The sequence below is a fragment of the Alligator sinensis genome, unplaced genomic scaffold (genome assembly GCF_000455745.1).
Source record: "Alligator sinensis unplaced genomic scaffold, ASM45574v1 scaffold309_1, whole genome shotgun sequence".
In the NCBI taxonomy this organism is placed as follows: Eukaryota; Metazoa; Chordata; order Crocodylia; family Alligatoridae; genus Alligator; species Alligator sinensis.
This window is the reverse complement of record NW_005842080.1, coordinates 695,063-711,180: the sequence shown is the minus strand read 5'-3', so window position 1 is coordinate 711,180 and position 16,118 is coordinate 695,063. Positions and strand designations below refer to the sequence as shown.

General features: G+C 44.9%; 1 protein-coding gene across 2 annotated transcripts in view; it reads left to right on the top strand.

Moving 5' to 3' along the window:
* Positions 1-16,118, top strand: part of ARMC4 (armadillo repeat containing 4) — a 192,148-nt gene that overhangs the window by 34,472 nt on the left and 141,558 nt on the right. For both annotated transcript variants that reach the window (XM_025204423.1, XM_006023779.3), the window contains exon 7: positions 8,173-8,387. In XM_025204423.1, coding sequence (XP_025060208.1) covers positions 8,173-8,387 — 215 coding nt within the window. The remainder of the gene's footprint in view (positions 1-8,172; positions 8,388-16,118) is intronic.

Genomic DNA, 16,118 nt, shown 5'->3' with positions numbered 1-16,118 from the left:
CCTCCGTGGCTGCTGGAGGGTCTCTGGGGGGGCTTCGGGGGAGCGGGGGCGCAGCAGGCTTTCACCCGCGTGTCTCTTGCCGCTCCCGCGTCTAACTGGGGCTTTTTCCCTGTCGGCGGGTCAAAGGATCCCAGCAAGATGAGCATCCAAATGCTTTTTAAAGGAGTCCAGAATAGGTGCTTGCACCACCTCTGGAGGGAGCCTATTCCAGGCCTTGGGGGCTCGGACAGTAAAGAAGTTTTTCCTTATGTCCAATCTAAAACGGTCTTGGAGGAGTTTGTGGCCATTGGTCCTTGTCATCCCTTGGGGTGCTCTGGTGAACAGATGTTCCCCCAGATCCAGATGCACACCCCTGATGTATGTACAGGCTGCCACCAGGTCACCCCTGAGCCTGCGCTTTTCCAGGCTGAAGAGCCCCATGGTTCTCAGCCTCTCTTCATAAGGCCTATTCTCCTGCCCTCTGATTATGTGTGTGGCTCTCCCCTGGACTCTCTCAAGCTTCTTCACATCCTTCCTGAATTGTGGAGCCCAGAACTGGATGCAGTACTCCAGCTGCGGCATCACCAAGGCCAAGTACAGCAGGAAGACGACATCCTGAAATTTACTTGAGAAGCATCTAGAGCTGCAAGCCAGGGTTTTGTTTGCTTTACCAGCTGCGACATCACATTGGTGGCTCATGTTCATCTTGTGGTCAGTCGTGACCCAGAAGTCTCTTTCAGCCTTGGTGCTAGTGAGCATAGCACTGCCAAGCCTATAAGCATGCTGCAGGGTTTTTTCCCAAGGTGGAGTACCTTACATTTGTCGGTATTGAAAGTCATCAGGTTTGTATCTGCCCACTTTTTCAGCCTATCCAAGCCAGCCTGGATCACCAGCCTATCCTCCGGTGTGGACAATCTACCCCAAAGTTTGGTGTCATCAGCAAACTTAACCAGTCCACTTCTGACACCTATATCCACGTCGTTCATAAAGAACAGGGCCAAGGACGGAGCCTTAGGGAATGCCACTGGTCACGAAGCGCCATGATGATTCGCTTCCATCGACCACCACTCTCTGAGTCCAGCCTCAGAGCCAATTCTCCAGCCATCGGGCTGTGATGTAGCCAGGACCACAGTTGGCCAATTTTTCCAAGAGGAGGTTGTGGGACACCAGATCACAGGCTTTTTTGAAGTCCAGCTATATGATGTGCAAAAGCACTTTCACTTGCTATTCAAATAGCAGCCAATGTCTAACTGCTTCTTGAAGAAAGGAACAACACTTCCTTTATATATGCATGAGTACATTATTTGTTTATGTTGTTCAAGTAAAAAAAGCATCAATATTTAGCTTAAGAGATGTGACTGTGTCATACAACCCTCTCCCCAAAATGTCATCCTCTTCCAGCTTTCTTCAACCAAGAGACTTTGAACTGATAAAAAAGATGACCAGCATTTCTACTAGTAATGTCTCTGTGTCAGGGTTAATATTTAAGTGATATTGAGCAGGGGTAGCTAACCTGTGTCAGGCATACCACAAATGGCACAGGTAACCTGTTTGTGGCACATGGTTGATCACGGAGGGAAAAAAATAGCACAGTAGCAGATGGGGCAGAGGACACAGGGAAGGAAGCAGAAAGCAGATCAATCAGGGCAGGAGAAGGAGATCAGAGTGGCACTTGGGGTGGGGAGGGAGATAATTATTGGCATGCCTGCTAAAAAGTTGGCTCTCACTGGTATCGAGAATCTTGCACTTTTGCTGCCTTTGCTCTGTCAGTGTTTTGGCTAATGGTCAGTTTCCTCTGCAGTTAATCTGGCACCTTTCATAAGCACTACATTCACCTTAAACTTAAAAAGTATAGGGGAGAATTGTGAGAAAGGAAAAAATATTTTTGATTTAAGTAACTGTTCTTTTTTATAACTGTAAATTTTTAAATGTTAAAATAATTAAGTGGCATTAAGCAGAATAGAAACATGATCCACATCTTGTTAGGTCTGAAACAGGTTTGCTTCAGGACATTCTGTGAGAGATAGACTTTCAAATAGTCTGTACATGATAATGTTCTTCAATAGAAACAGGAAGAAGAGAGAATTTCTTATGATCTATTCCTTACCCTCTTCTATTGCTCACTCCATGGTGAGTGTAACAGGGTATTACTTGGGGTCTGAAGGGAAGACCCTGGGACTCTGGTTGCTGAAAGGACGAAAAGAGGTCACAGAAAAGGCAAGGACGATAGCCAGCTGGACCGAGCTGACAAAGATCCACACACCAGGGCGAAATAAAGAAGATGAAAGTGGCTGCCATGCTTAAAGGCAGGCACTTAGGAGGAGAACCTTGCCCTCAGGGCTCTAGAAGAAAGGAAGGCGTCCTCAACGGACACCGAGGCAGGGCAGGAACATATAAACCTGGGAAACCACGAATCGACGGCTGACCAGTAAGCGGTGGGGTATTTACCTGAGGGGTCGCAGGCAGCAAGGGCTACCAAAGACAGGTCCAGGGAACCTGTGAGGAGACAGTTGGAAAAGGGGAATTAGGAGGGCACTGGGCAAGGGAGTCACCAGTAACTCGGCGAGGCGGTGAGGAAACTGCGGTCCAGTTAATGAGCTGTGAATGCGACTTGTTAAGACTTTGTAGCAAGCATTCTATAAACGGAATACATTGTTAACAGCCAACTTGGTGGTCAATGGTATCACACTTCACTTAGGGAATAACTTTTATCATTTCTCCCAACTCAAGTTGTGGCAGGCGAGCTCTGAGTGATGTCGGGGAGACAAATCCACCCTCCCATGGTGAGAATGTGTGTCAAAAAGCTGAATCTTGATGTCTGAAGTCCAGATGGAGATTGCTATACGTTTCCCAAGGCTGTGGATCAAAACTGACATCTTTCTAAGGGTTCCACACTGGACACTTGGAGGGCAGAAAACATTATCAAGCAATGATAGGAATCCTAAACTGTTTGTCATTGGCCCTTTAATAATATTTTGATGCTGGGGAGTTGAAACCTTATTGAAGGTGATAAGCACAGTTTTACTCGTCATTCAGGATAAAGTTAAGAGGAATTAAAGTAGCCTTAGAACAATACAAACCCAAACCACAGGCGATATGCTAAGCCTGTTAACAATGAAGTTATGTGGATGGAAGAGGTTTTTTGGAGGTTGAATGCAAATGCAGAGAGCTAGGTATTTTTTCTTTTTTGGTGGAATCTTACGTATGTGGAAGCAGAAGCAGCCAGAAATACCACAAAAGTGGACAGAAAAAGAACAGAAATCTAAGAATAGTTAGACAAGCACTTGTAACATGACCCTAAGAGAAAATTAGGAAAGAGAGCTGAAAAGAGTGCTGGTTGGAAAAAAAAAGACTTGGAATATTGCACAAAGAAGCTGTCTTCTGTTTAATTCCTGTTCCAGTAGCATAACTAACAAGAGTGAGTGGGGCAGTAGCCCCAGATGCCGACTTGGGGAGGATGCAAAATAGCAGCCGTGGCAGATCAAGCTACCATAGCTTAGCTTTCACTTACTACATGAATAGCAAGCACCCAAGTTATTTCCATAGAGCAGCTCACAGCTGGTAAAGCCCTGCCCCCTTTTTTTTTCCTGTGCTAAATTTTTTATATGTCCATACCCTAAGACTACACCAGAGAAATAACTTGACTGCCAGAAATGTCTCCCCTAATTGAGGCAACCCGCAAGACCCCGAATAGTGACTAAGCCTTGGCTATAACAATATAATTGACATGTCCCCTACCTAAAATAGTCAAATTATTTATCTTAAAATGTAATTAGCTGGATGAAAATTAGTCTTTGATAGACTCCATGCATTATATGGAGCTTCAGTTTATTTAATTACAAGAGTAAATAATTAGGAGTCAAACTTTCAAGTGTAACAAGTAATTTTGAGTTTCCCAGGTTTTGTATGACCAACCTGAAATATTTTGGCCTGATTTCCAGAGGTGTTATGTTAGTACTTACTTTCCTGGTGTTGTAGGTGCTTGGCAGTTCTGAGAGTCACATCTAATATGTTTCAAGTAAAAGCAGTGGCTAGTATTAGAAATGGTGGAATTAACCTTTAGAAATTTGTTCTGTGTATAAAAAACATGGAGTATGTAAAGTTTGAAATGTATTCTATATCCCCCCTTAGACAAAATAATTCTTTAAAATTGTATCCAAATATAAATTTCCTCTCATAAGTATGATATTGTAAAAAAAATAAAATAAATAACTACAAAAGGTTTGAGCTCATTTGATGATTATTAAAGATAAAAAGATAGTATTTTATCAATTTTGTCTCCAATATAAAATGACAAATTGTTCTCCATTATCATGTAAAACACATACCTTTCTTAGTTTGATCTTTTTTCCCTCCCAGTGGTGACAAATATATTTATTCAACAAGTATATATTACATTTCCTTCAATTTTGTCAGATAAATCACTTCTAATTTTATTCCCTACTGCTGTAGAGTAGCTTATATTTAAGAGTATAAATTATACCATTTTAGCAGCCTAGTAGCAGTGTATTGTATTACCCCGTGGGAAAGCTCAATTTGTGGATTCAACATACAAAACATGGAATTTAATAAAAGTTGGTATTGTAGAGATATACTGCTGTTGGTTTTAATGGCAAGTCAGCCTACTAGTAGCCTCTGTTTAGAACTCTCAAGGGGTAGAAATGACAAAAATATGAGAATCCAGTAAGCATTTTTGTTAGAAAGGACAGAATTCCACAGAGCTCTAAAGTTTTGAAAACGTGGTATTTAAATTTGTAACAAAATGAGGGTATAAGGTATTATTTTAACACTACTCCCCATCTGAAATAAATGGTATTCTCTTTCCACAAAATGATAGGTAGCAATTTCTAATTAAAAAGCTATAAATGTTTTGGTGCCTTTTTTAGTACCCATTGGCTGTGTCTACACAAGACGTTACTGCATATTTGTTACTGTGTGTTTATTTAATTTTTGTATAAAGTACTAAATAAATGTGCAGTAATCTGAGTTACTGCACAGTAGCGCCGGTGGACACCTTTTTTATGACTCTGCTGTGCCGTAGCCTAATACTACTGTGGAGTAATGTCACGTCACTGTTTTTGCCATGCAACGCTACTGTGTAGTAGTATTGGACTACTGCGCAGTCAGCCTCTCATGTAGATGTGCCATTGCGTTTCTTATTCTTATTTCTTATTCTTGTAGTTGCAAATGGTTTTAATGCATTTCTGTGATGAACAATAAGGTAGGGAATTAATTGCCATTTTCATACATGCATGCTCACTTACTGTAGAGCCAGTCAGCTTGCATATTGTGTTACTAGTAGGGCTGTCAGTTAATTGCAGTTAACTTACACGATTAAAGCAAAAACAAATTAACATGCTATTTTTTTTAATTGCATTCATTGCACACATCGTTTTGACTGGTGGAGTGGACCAACTCCAGACCAGCCAGAACCCACGCACACAGCCCTGATCCCAGCCCACCCTGTGCCTGCTCCAGACTAACCCACCCGCACTGAGTATAGCAGCAGCAGTAGCAGCAATGGCCAAACAGAAGCTGCTACTCGGCACGGAGGAAAAGCAGCCCCTTCCCTTCACTGCTGCCAGGCCCTTCTTACTGCACCCACCAAGAGCCCACACCAGGGCTGCCCTGCAGCTCCTCTGCATTGCCATCACTGCTGCTTCTGGGCTGCCTAGTGGGGCAGTGGTGGCACTGCAGAGGAGCCATAGGGTAGCCCAGGCATGGGCTCCAGGAGGCTGCAGCAAGAAGGACCCAGCAGTGGTGATGTGGAGGGGTCGCTTTTCCTTCATGCTGAGCAGCAGCTTTTGTCCTGCTGCTGCCACTGCTCAGGTGAATCTGGAGCAGGTGCAGGGTGGGCTGGGATCGGGGCTGTTCACATGGGTTCCAACTGGTCTGCTTCAGCCGGGGAGAGTCTGGAATGGGTGCAGGGTGGGCTGGGGTTGGGGCTGGGACTGTGCGCTATTGGTGGTGGCAGGCAGGAGTCACAGCGCATGGGCTCCAGGCTGTTGGGTGGGGGTGTACTGACTACTGTCTAGCTGTGTGATTAAAATTGCGATGAATTGTGACTATTTTTATTAATCTTGCAATTAATTGTGATTAATTTTTTAATTGTTCATCAGCCCTAATTACTAGTCTTGTATTGATTAGCACTGGAAAAAGGAAGTTTGTACTTGTTAGTAGTGTGTTAGTACTGTCAATATGTGGGAGCCGTAAAAAGCATTTCAGTGTCTATACAGGGCCAGCCCACAATTTTGGGGGGCCCCCTGACACAGAAGCTGGTGGCAGGGGTCAGGCTGTGGCAAGTGGCTGAAGAAGTCGGTGGCAGCAGCAGCAGGGCCGGGGGGGTGGGCGGGGGGGGGGGGCAGCGCGGGCGACCAGTGGCGGGGGGTGCCCCTTTGGTGTGGGGCCCCCTGAGGCTACAGGTTTTGCAGGATAGGACAGGCCAGCCCTGTGTCTATAATATGAAAAAAAGTGAAGCTGAAGGATCTAACTTGACCAGTTTAGCATGTATTAAAAATATGTCATCTCTAGATTATATTTTAAAAATATTTTAGTGAATATGGGCAGATTCAGTATTTGGGTCAGAAAGCACAGGATGGCCAATTCACATAACTAAATAACAGAATGCAAGCCACACTGAGACAGTCTTTTAAAAATGTATTGGGCCAGGTACATAAAGGAAAGCCTTTAGCTATCTGTTGGTGACAGCTTCAATAATAATGAAAAATAAAGCCCATAAACTATTTTTCCTGTAGAAGGTGAGTGTGGTCCAATAGAAAATAAGAGTTGACAAGAGGCTTTTCTTTTCTGGCTGCTTTTGATCAGCTGTGGTACTAGACAGAGCCAGCTATAGGTTCAGTTCTTTTCCTACATAGGACTGTTCAGTTCTTTTCCTACATGGGACTGTTCTACAAACATGCCTTCTTTAGAGGCCTAAAGAAAAGTATATATAAATAGTTGCATGAATTTTATTAAAAATAACTTAAAAACTTATGGATGCGGATAACCTGGAGAGGGTCCAGAGAAGGGCCACTCGTATGGTAAAGGGCTTGCAGACCAAGCCCTACGAGGAGAGACTAGAGAAACTGGACCTTTTCAGCCTCCGCAAGAGAAGGTTGAGAGGCGACCTTGTGGCTGCCTATAAGTTCATCACGGGGGCATAAAAGGGAATTGGTGAGTATTTATTCACCAAGGCGCCCCCAGGGGTTACAAGAAATAATGGCCACAAGCTAGCAGAGAGCAAATTTAGATTGGACATTAGGAAGAACTTCTTCACAGTTCGAGTGGCCAAGGTCTGGAACGGGCTCCCAAGGGAGGTGGTGCTCTCCCCTACCCTGGGGGTCTTCAAGAGGAGGTTAGATGAGCATCTAGCTGGGGTCATCTAGACCCAGCACTCTTTTCTGCCTATAGCACTCTTTCCTGCTTATGCAGGGGGTTGGACTCGATGATCTATTGAGGTCCCTTCCGACCCTAACATCTATGAATCTATGAATCTATGAACTTGAAACTGGTCAGTACATTTATTAAGAATTATTTGGAATATTTTTTAAAGTTTTGGAGTGGCGCTATATGTTATACTTGTAACAGGCATTCAGGATTCCATTATAAATGTGACTACGTATCTTTTAACTTTGCTGGAAGTTTGAGCTACAGAGTCATCTGTCAGTATTCAAGTAGGGAATATGTTAATCAATATAGTACATCGTATTGATTATTTTATTTCTAAATACAAAAAATAAGGCCTGATCTTGCAAACTTTCATTCATGGAAACAATTTTTGTTCAGTTAGTTCACTGAAAGAGTTTGCAAAATTGGGCTTTATATCTGATCTGAAGTTATACTCTGTAATGCTGCTTGTCAGAAATTGTGTCACTTCTTAGGTACAGGACAACATCTAGTATTATAGTAGGTTCAAGAATTTCCAAATTTTGTTAATAACTGCTTTGTTTTAAATGTTTTTTAATTTTTTATCTGGGGACATTTGCTTTTCACCATCAGAAATTTCACATTGATATGGATGTTGCATTCTTTTAATACAATTTAATTTTACACAATAGAATGAATGGAAAGTTTTGTATATGATGCTGTGTGTCATTTTAGTGCACTATACTGTTGACTTCTTATAACTTATTATTTTTAAAATGTATTCATGTGGCAATTTGATTGACAAACCTTTTCCTGATCTTTTACTAGGAATATACTTTTTTTGAAGAACCAGTGCATGAAAAACAGCAGCATCTGGAAATAGTTGATACTGAGGACTCTGGCCAATCCCAGAAGTTTTATGATTGTTCAGAAAAGAATGTGTTTGAGAAAATGAAGAGTCCTCCTGTAAAAGGCAAGCCCATCGACAAGAAATTAGAACCATCTCTGAAGTGGAAGGACACTGGTCTTGCTGGTTCCCAGGAGTATGTAATTATCTGAATAGCTGCATTTTATAGTAGACCTTGTTAATGTATACTAATGGCTGGGAAAAACATTGTAGGGCCACAACATTTTTGTAGCTGAAAAAACATTTAAAATGCACATGAAAATAGCATTCACAGTCCCGCACCACATAATACTTTAAGGGAAGATTTCTTATCTGAAAACCAGTTTCTCATAGTCCTCCTCTCCCATTCCATTCGGCCTTGGCTATTATCATTATGTCTCCAGTACTGGGGAAGGAGGTGGCAATCTCTTGCAGTTCTCTGCAGTACTTAATCCTCAATTCAGACTGTTTTCCTTATTTAAAGTGTCTTTTGGAGCATAAAAGTATAGGCAATGTAATCCAAGAAGTGTTTTTTGAGTGGAAGCAGAAAGCATGCATGTTAGAAAAAGATTACAATCAATAAGATTACCAGTTGTTATTTTACCTGTCATATAATGCACTCCTCCTACTTTATCCTGCAACAACCATGGCTAACAGTGGATATATCGATCTTTAGAAATGCAAGGAGAGAGTTTATTGGCAGTGGAGACTGGTAGACTTTTTTTCTTGAAATCAGAATCTGGTATAGATGTTAGGTCTAAGTGATAGTGGGGGGTGAATATCTGAAGGGAGCAGTAGGAGGCTGCCTTATGGAAAGAGAAAAGTGATGTCCTGCAGATCTGGGATTCTGGTGTGCTGCATTTGATAGTTTTTGGATAAATCCTAAGGGCACGGTCATAACCAGGGATACTGGTTTTCCCTGATAAAAAATTGCAAATTATCTGATAAAACCCCCAAACAGCCTTGCTGGTGTTCCTTGCCCCCTACCCACAGCCTCTGCTTCCCCAGCCCTGCCAGAGGGGGCCTCCAGATGCCAGGGCTATGGGGCCAGGGAGCCAGGTCTGTAGCCCCTGCCCCCAGCCTGGCTCCCCACCATGTTGCCTGCTGCAGGCTCAAGCCAGGGTGGGACTGGCTCCCCCTCCCTGTGCACGCTCAGGGGGTGGGGGAAGGCAGGGGGGACCTGGTGCTGCAGGGAACAGCACGCTGGACAAGTCGTTGCTACTGTGAGCTCCGCACTGCCCTGGTGAGGTGTCCTCTGTGCATGCAGGAGCAGTGAGGGCAGCGGCAGGGGGTTTAGCCCTTTTCTGCAGTCCCACATGCAGGAGACACCTTGCCAGGGTACTGCAGAACTTGCAGAGGCAAGCAGCTTTCCTGCATGGCTCCACTGTTCTCTGCAGTGCTGGGTCACACCTGCTAGGCTACGGAGGCCCTGGGGGAGGACAGCAGGCCAGGAACTGAGTCCACAGTGGGCGACCCATTCTCGCCCCCACCCCGTGCACATATCTGGGGGGCGCGGGTCCCCCTGCCCTCCCAGGAGTGCACACAGTTGTGGGGAGCTGGCCCCACCCCCTTCCTCCTGAACAAGCCCCATCTCACTCCCCACTGGGGCCCTGCAACTGTGTAATGCAGCCCCAAGCCCCATGCTCCGCCCTACTGGGCAGCAGCCCCAGCCCCAGCCCTGCCCAACTACCTCCCTCCCTTCCTATGGGGGCCTCAACTCCTCCACCACTTACCTGTAGGAGCTGCTCTCCAGGCCGCCTGGCAGCCAAGTACATGTACATGCACATGTACATGGTGCCCCATGTCTGACCACCCTCCTCCTGCTCCCTCCCAGCTCCTTGCAGGCTGGAACTCTGCCAGCCTGCAAAGGGCTCATTACAAAACTGCAAAATCCATGGGTTTCACTGTTAAAATGGGAAATCCGTGTTTTACTCTGCTTTTCTGTGGGAAATGGAAAACCCAGATCCCTAGTCATAACTGACAGTGTTAGGCTCCAGTTGTGTAAAGGACCTCACCCATGGTAGTATTCTGGTCAGAACCCAGGTGTAGGACATTTTAGTTGGAAAGGATCTAGTTGCTCTCCCATGTATAAATCATACATCCACAACAGTCAGGACACTCTACTTCCTAAAAGTTGTATAATCATGACCAGAGCAAAAACCAAAAACAGTACCCAAATCCAGCTGCGAGAACTTCTGTAGCCCTGGGGTAACAGAAGTAGAGGATTCTATATGAGAGAGACCAAAACCAGATCCCATTACATCTGGGCCCTCAGCAGAGCTATAAGTGTGCTGAAACCCCATATGAAAGACAGACTGAGCATGTCCAGAGAAGCACGCACATGCATTGCCCTGGGGACAAATAGCAGCAGTACGTCGTTATGCCATTGCTACTTGTCCATGGGAAATGCCCCTGCATGCATGCTCTGATGTGTGGCAAATTGCCCTGGGTGGGGTAGGGGAGACAGGGGCCTGCACCTGGGCTGGCCTGGGAAACCTTACCTGAGGTCCTGGGTACTTCCTTGGGCTCCAGCAGGGATGATCTGGGCACACAGAGGCTGGCTGGCTGCCAGAGACAACATAGCTAGAGTGTGGCTCCAGCTGGCCAGGCTCCAGTTTCAGGGTGCGTATGCTGCAGCCACATGTGCCACCCCACTTTTTTGCCCCCCCCCCCTGCTTTTTTTGATACCAGAAGTTCCCAGTATCTAATTTTTTCTCTGTGCTGCAAATATGCAGTGTAGAGAATCTATTCACATGCACTGCATGTATTTTGCAGTGCCTCAAAAGCCTTTGAGTGACCACAAAGAGCATGTGTGCTTGTCTGGATGCACCCATTGGGAATGCCTGTGCACACATGCTGTGGTGTGTGGCATATTGCCCCAGGTGGGGAAGGGGAGACTGAGGCCAGCACCTGGACTGGCCCCTGCAGCCTTACCTGGGGTACTGGGGACTTCCCAGGACTGCAGCAGCAGTGATCCAGTGCACAGAGCTTTACTAGCAGCTGGAGTATGGCACTGGCCATCCAGACTCTGGTTTTGGGTGGTGCATGCTGCTAATTACCAGCACAGATGGGTTCATGGCACCACAAACCACATGTGTGCACTCATCGGGACACACCCACTAAGGGAGAAATTAAACCCAAACTACCCCTAGTTGTTGTGGACTTGCAGCTAGCTAGTTTTAAATAATGTACAGATGAGTAATTTACAGCTTGGTTGAGAAGAGGAATGCACTATTTCTGTGTGTTTATTTTTCTGCTATAGTATGGTTTTTGTGCTGCAGACTAGCAAACTGAAAAGATGACTAACCGCTTCTCAATCAGATCTTTCTAAAGACCCACTTTTATTATGAAGCTTACAAGCTGGTTTTCTTAGCTGTTTTCTGTATCTTAACAAAATCTGGACAAAATCATTGTGCTTTAACATATTTGTTATTGCCTAACATGGACACTTAAATTATCAACCACTTCAGTTCTGTTTTGTGGCCAAAATCTTCAGATATGGTTGCCTAAATTTAGGCACCTAAATCTTGACTTATTTTCTTAAACAAAAGTGGCCAGATTTTCTGAAGATGCAAGCACCCACAAATTTTGTTTGAATTTATGAAAATAACATGTACTTCACACTTCTGAAAATCAGATCACTCTATATAGGTACCATAATCTGGATTTAAAAGCCTAAATTTAGATTATTGGGATTTTGACCCAGGTCACCTTCCCTACTCATTGTCTTGTTGCTTCTATTTTTTATTTTATAAACTCTTGGGAGCAGAGACTATGCCATCTCAATTTTTGGAAAGCACCAAGAACTAATTAAAACAATTAATGAAGTTCTATTGTATATTGTCTAGCCAATTCTTAGCATTGTACAAATCTGCAAAAATCTAGTAAAACATTTTATTTTTATCTTCACACTTTAAAACCAGCAGCTTCTGCAGCTAGTTTTTATATTATTCCCTCTCTATTTAATCCTAGTTAAAGTATGTATTGAAAATATATGTGTATATGAGACGTGTTACTGTGCAGCACACTAGTCTATGTGCAGTAAAGCGTCACCACCTACACATGTGCACATTTACTGCACAGTAAATTAGTCTACTGGCCAGTTAGTTACTACCCGTAAATACAAGTAGTAAAGTAACTGTGTAGTAGATACTGTGCAGTAGCACATGTGTAGATGCCGGCTGGGAACAAATTTGTACCTGGTCAGTCTCTACACTAAAGGGCCACAGGCGACAGGGAACTCCCCTAATCCTGGCAGTGTTTGGCTTCCAGCTCCCTCCAGGAGCAGGGAGCTGAGCAGTACCAGGACAGGGCAACTTTCTGCCTCCCTCTCACCCGGTCCCAGCACTGATCCCAGCCAAGCATCACTGGGATTTGGGAGCTCCCTGCTTCCCTGTGCAGCCTGGAGATGGCTGGGAACTGCGCAGTAAGCCTACTTTGAATTAATAGCACATATAGATGTGCCCACATATTCCAAGCATAATATAATGCACCCTAATAATGTAGCACAACACAAATGTTTGTTAGTAGCAACGTATCAGCATTCTGATGCTATGTTGCCTCTAAGTGTATCTTCTGCCCAACAGCACCCTGTTTTTTTTAAACAGAAAAGCTCTACAATTTATGAGCTATTCTCGGTTTTTTTCAAGTTTAGTTCATGTACTTTCCTTACTATTCAGACTAAATAATTTCAGTTTTAATAATGAAATGTATGTTTATCATTATCGATGTTACAGCGTCGTTATTACACTGTACAGTATTATTATATTTAATAGAGTCATAGATATTAGGGGCTGGAAGGGACCTTACAAGATCATCAGGTCCAGCCCCCCTAAACTTGGGCAGGAAAGACTGCTGGGGTCAGATGACCCTAGCAAGGTGAGCATCAAGATGCTTTTTGAAGATTGCTAGGGTGGGTGACTGTACCACCCCTGGCAGGGAGTCTGTTCTAGACCCTTGGCACTCAAATTGTAAAGATGTTTTTCCTTATGTCCAATCTGAAACAATCTTTAATCATTTTGTGCTCACTGTTTCTTGTCTTCCCCGGGGTGCCTTGGTGAACAGTGTTACCAAATTTGCCCATTACTTTGGGGTGTGCTCATGTATTAGGGATAGTTTCTAGGGTCTCGGGCTGATCAGCATGGACAGGCTGACACCCTCATATGCCAAGAATCAGTTCATAAGAGCAACAATAAAATGCAGTCAGACACAAGCACACAGGTAAACAGAATCCCTCTGAATCCGGCTGGGTGTCCAGCTGACACCCTCATGGGCCAGCATTCAGTTCATAAGGGCACGTCTGAGTCAAACTGGGTCAATCAGCCTGTACAAGCTGATCCCCTTATGTGTTTCAAACTCAGCACGTCCCAATCTTTGGCCTCTTGATGAGCAGACCCCACAATAATTTGGGCTTCACAGGGATCTTTAGCATAGGTAAAAGAAGCGTTGCTGCAGAGCACGGGAGGAAAGAGAAGCAGAGAAGGAAAAATATACCCAATTACTACCAGTTTGACTATAAAAGTTATTTATTGCTAAGCATATGAAATATATAATAGTACTAGTAGTAATAGACATGCAAAAGAAAAACAAACACCAACAATGACAATACTACCCTGGTTTCACTAAGTATTTGGGGAAACTTAGCTCAAGCTTAACTGATACAGTTCAGGTTCAGAAGTTTATGCCTAGAAAGAAGACAGAGAACGCTGGGATCTCACCTAGTCCACGGTACTCAGGCTGCAAAGCTGACAGGCACAGTCTGTAGCACAGTCCTTGAAGGGAGAGATGATCTGTTCTTCCAGCGTCCCAAGAACGACAGGGGATGGTGTCAGCACAGGGGTTTTCTTCTTCTCCTTCTTTCCTCCTGCTTCTACTTCTTCTTTTTCTTGCAGCACACACACTTACAGATTTTTATACCCTCAGTTTAGCTGCTTCGAAGCACCCTCAGTAGTGTAAATCATTGTCTTTTCTATTGACAAGGGGTTATCTGGTTTGGACCATCTCAGGAAACTGATTGATAATCAGGAAACACTTAAGATTAGGGAGTAACCCAAATACTTGGGAGCCAGCTTGAAATTCCTATGGGTGGCAGATATACTGATGGGATATCTCATGGTTTCTTCAGGAACAATAGATAGCTTGCAGCATCAGGATTTTGGATTTTTACTTGTTGTGCACAAGCCTCAGCTTAGCATGACTTTTCCAGATCTTACTATAGTTTTTTAACAGACTTAAAGCAATTATTGGGGTGCTCATAACCTTTTGTGGAGAGGACTTCTACCAGTCATCTCGGGAAAGATATGACAACACATGGGATTAGGGCTCCAGCAGGCTGGATGCTGTGATGAACCCTTAACCATTGTTCAAATGTTGCCCATACCCCCTCTGACTAGGTCTCTTGCCTCAGCATTCCCTAACCCGGCAACCAAGTTTTAGTCAATCAAGTTTAAATAGGCCTCCCATAGTGGGACCGGGGAATGTACAGCCCGAGATGCCTATTAAACTTAGAGCTGTGTGTGTGTGTCTGGGGGGGGGAAAGTTCTCAGCAAATCCAGATTAGAACTGGTCTGATAAATGCTGAGTTGGGTGTGTGTGAACATGGGTTGATTAACATTGGAAGCACAGATTCCCCATCATGCAGCGCTCTCCTGCTTCTCTGGTCCCAGAATTCACTGCAGTCTCTGCTTCAGGCTTTCTGTTTTCCATCTCTCATGTAAATGAATGGTCATCTGGTTCCATCTTGGATGTAAATGAGACCTAGGGCAGTTGTTTCACTCTTATCACCCTTATCTGGTGAGGGTCTTAGGTGCGTCTCTCACTGCATCTTAATCAGTTTCATTTAGGTAGAGGAGGGGAGGGAGGGGGGGTGAGTCCTTTGTTAGTCAGACAGACTGCATCCTGTACCAGGGTTGCCCAAGAATACAGAGCTGAGACGTAACAACAGCTGCTCTCCTGGGCCCTGATGTACACATGACCTCTGTGGTGCTTTTTTTTTTTAAAAAAAACCCAAAAGTTTCCTATGAGTTGAAAAGTATTTTGTGGGGAGGAGAAGGAGAGTGTTATTATAACATTAGCAAATGAACAGTATTGATTTCATTTCCATCATAAAGTGCTTTTTTTCTACTGTTGGCATCAGCATGCAAATCAGTTTAAAAAGGGTGAACTCTCTTATTCTGAGTGAAAGAACTTTATTAATTTGCTCTTCTCAATAACATTTTTGTTTTGGAGATGGGATTTAATGTCCTAAAGCAGTGGTCACCAACCCAGGGATCACGATCAACCGGTCAATCCCCAAGCCTCTATAGGTTGATCCTGGGCTGGGAGGGCAACTGGGAACATGCGCATGCATGCACCCACCACCCCCAGCCTCAGCAGGACAATCTGTGGGGGAGGGAAGGGGTGGGAGCCATATCGAGGCCCCCATGGTGAGGAACTGAACTGCGGCTCAGCCAGGAGCAGGGGAAGGTAAGTCGGGCCCCAGCCCCATTGGGTGGTGGGAAGAGGGGAACCCCAAGGGGGCTCCTCCAGGTGCACGGGGGGCTCCCGTCGTATCTCTGTGGGGACAGAGGCAGCAGAGGCGGCTGCTGCTGTGCCTAGAGCCCTGCTGCAGCTGGCCACATGTGGCTCAGCTCAGCAGCAGGGACTCGTGGCGTTGGGCCCAGGCCCGGATGGGTCTGGGACTCTCTGCCACCCAGGGGCCCTTGGGGGTGGTGCTTCTGCCATTGGGCGCAGCCAAGCAGGGGTCCTGGGGGCCCGTGCCCCCTCCACCTGTGAAGCAGCTGCTGCTGCAGGCTGCCTGCTGTGCCTGGAGAACAGAGGGGAAGGGGGCACAGGCCTCTGGAGCACAGCTGGGGGGAGGGCATGGGAGCCTGAGGCCTCTGTTGGGCTG